The sequence below is a fragment of the Buceros rhinoceros genome, unplaced genomic scaffold (assembly GCF_000710305.1).
Source record: "Buceros rhinoceros silvestris isolate BGI_N320 unplaced genomic scaffold, ASM71030v1 scaffold37717, whole genome shotgun sequence".
NCBI lineage: Eukaryota > Metazoa > Chordata > Aves > Bucerotiformes > Bucerotidae > Buceros > Buceros rhinoceros.
The window spans coordinates 1,253-1,539 of NW_010421085.1; the positions used below are offsets into that span (position 1 = coordinate 1,253).

The 287-nt window shown below is 53.3% G+C and overlaps 1 protein-coding gene across 1 annotated transcript in view; it reads right to left on the minus strand.

The window, feature by feature from the left end:
• The window catches only part of TTC25 (tetratricopeptide repeat domain 25), a gene marked incomplete at both ends in the record, with an annotated part of 7,251 nt that overhangs the window by 1,029 nt on the left and 5,935 nt on the right, over positions 1-287 (minus strand). Inside the window, 2 exons of the mRNA XM_010139532.1 lie at positions 3-66; positions 236-287. The exon at positions 236-287 is cut by the window's right edge and continues 15 nt beyond it. Coding sequence (XP_010137834.1) covers positions 3-66; positions 236-287 — 116 coding nt within the window. The remainder of the gene's footprint in view (positions 1-2; positions 67-235) is intronic.

The window sequence follows — 287 nt, forward strand, 5'->3', positions numbered from 1 at the left end:
TGAGCTTTGCCTTCTCAAGGGCTTTCTCAAAGTTCCTGATCGCAGACCAGTAATCCTTTAGTTTTACTGTAACAGACAAAAGCAAGCACCTATTTTAACCCGAGATCAACAGAACACCACCAGTTAGTCTAGCAAGTCCCCGATGAGAGGCCTTGCTCTGAGCAGCAACGCTGGCTGTTAACACAGGGTTGTTCGCCCTGATGCTGGTTGGACCGGCCGTCTCTAACGCCTTTACCTTGTGCCTCTGCCACTAGGACGGTGGCGTGGGGCTGCCCCTCCGGGTCTCC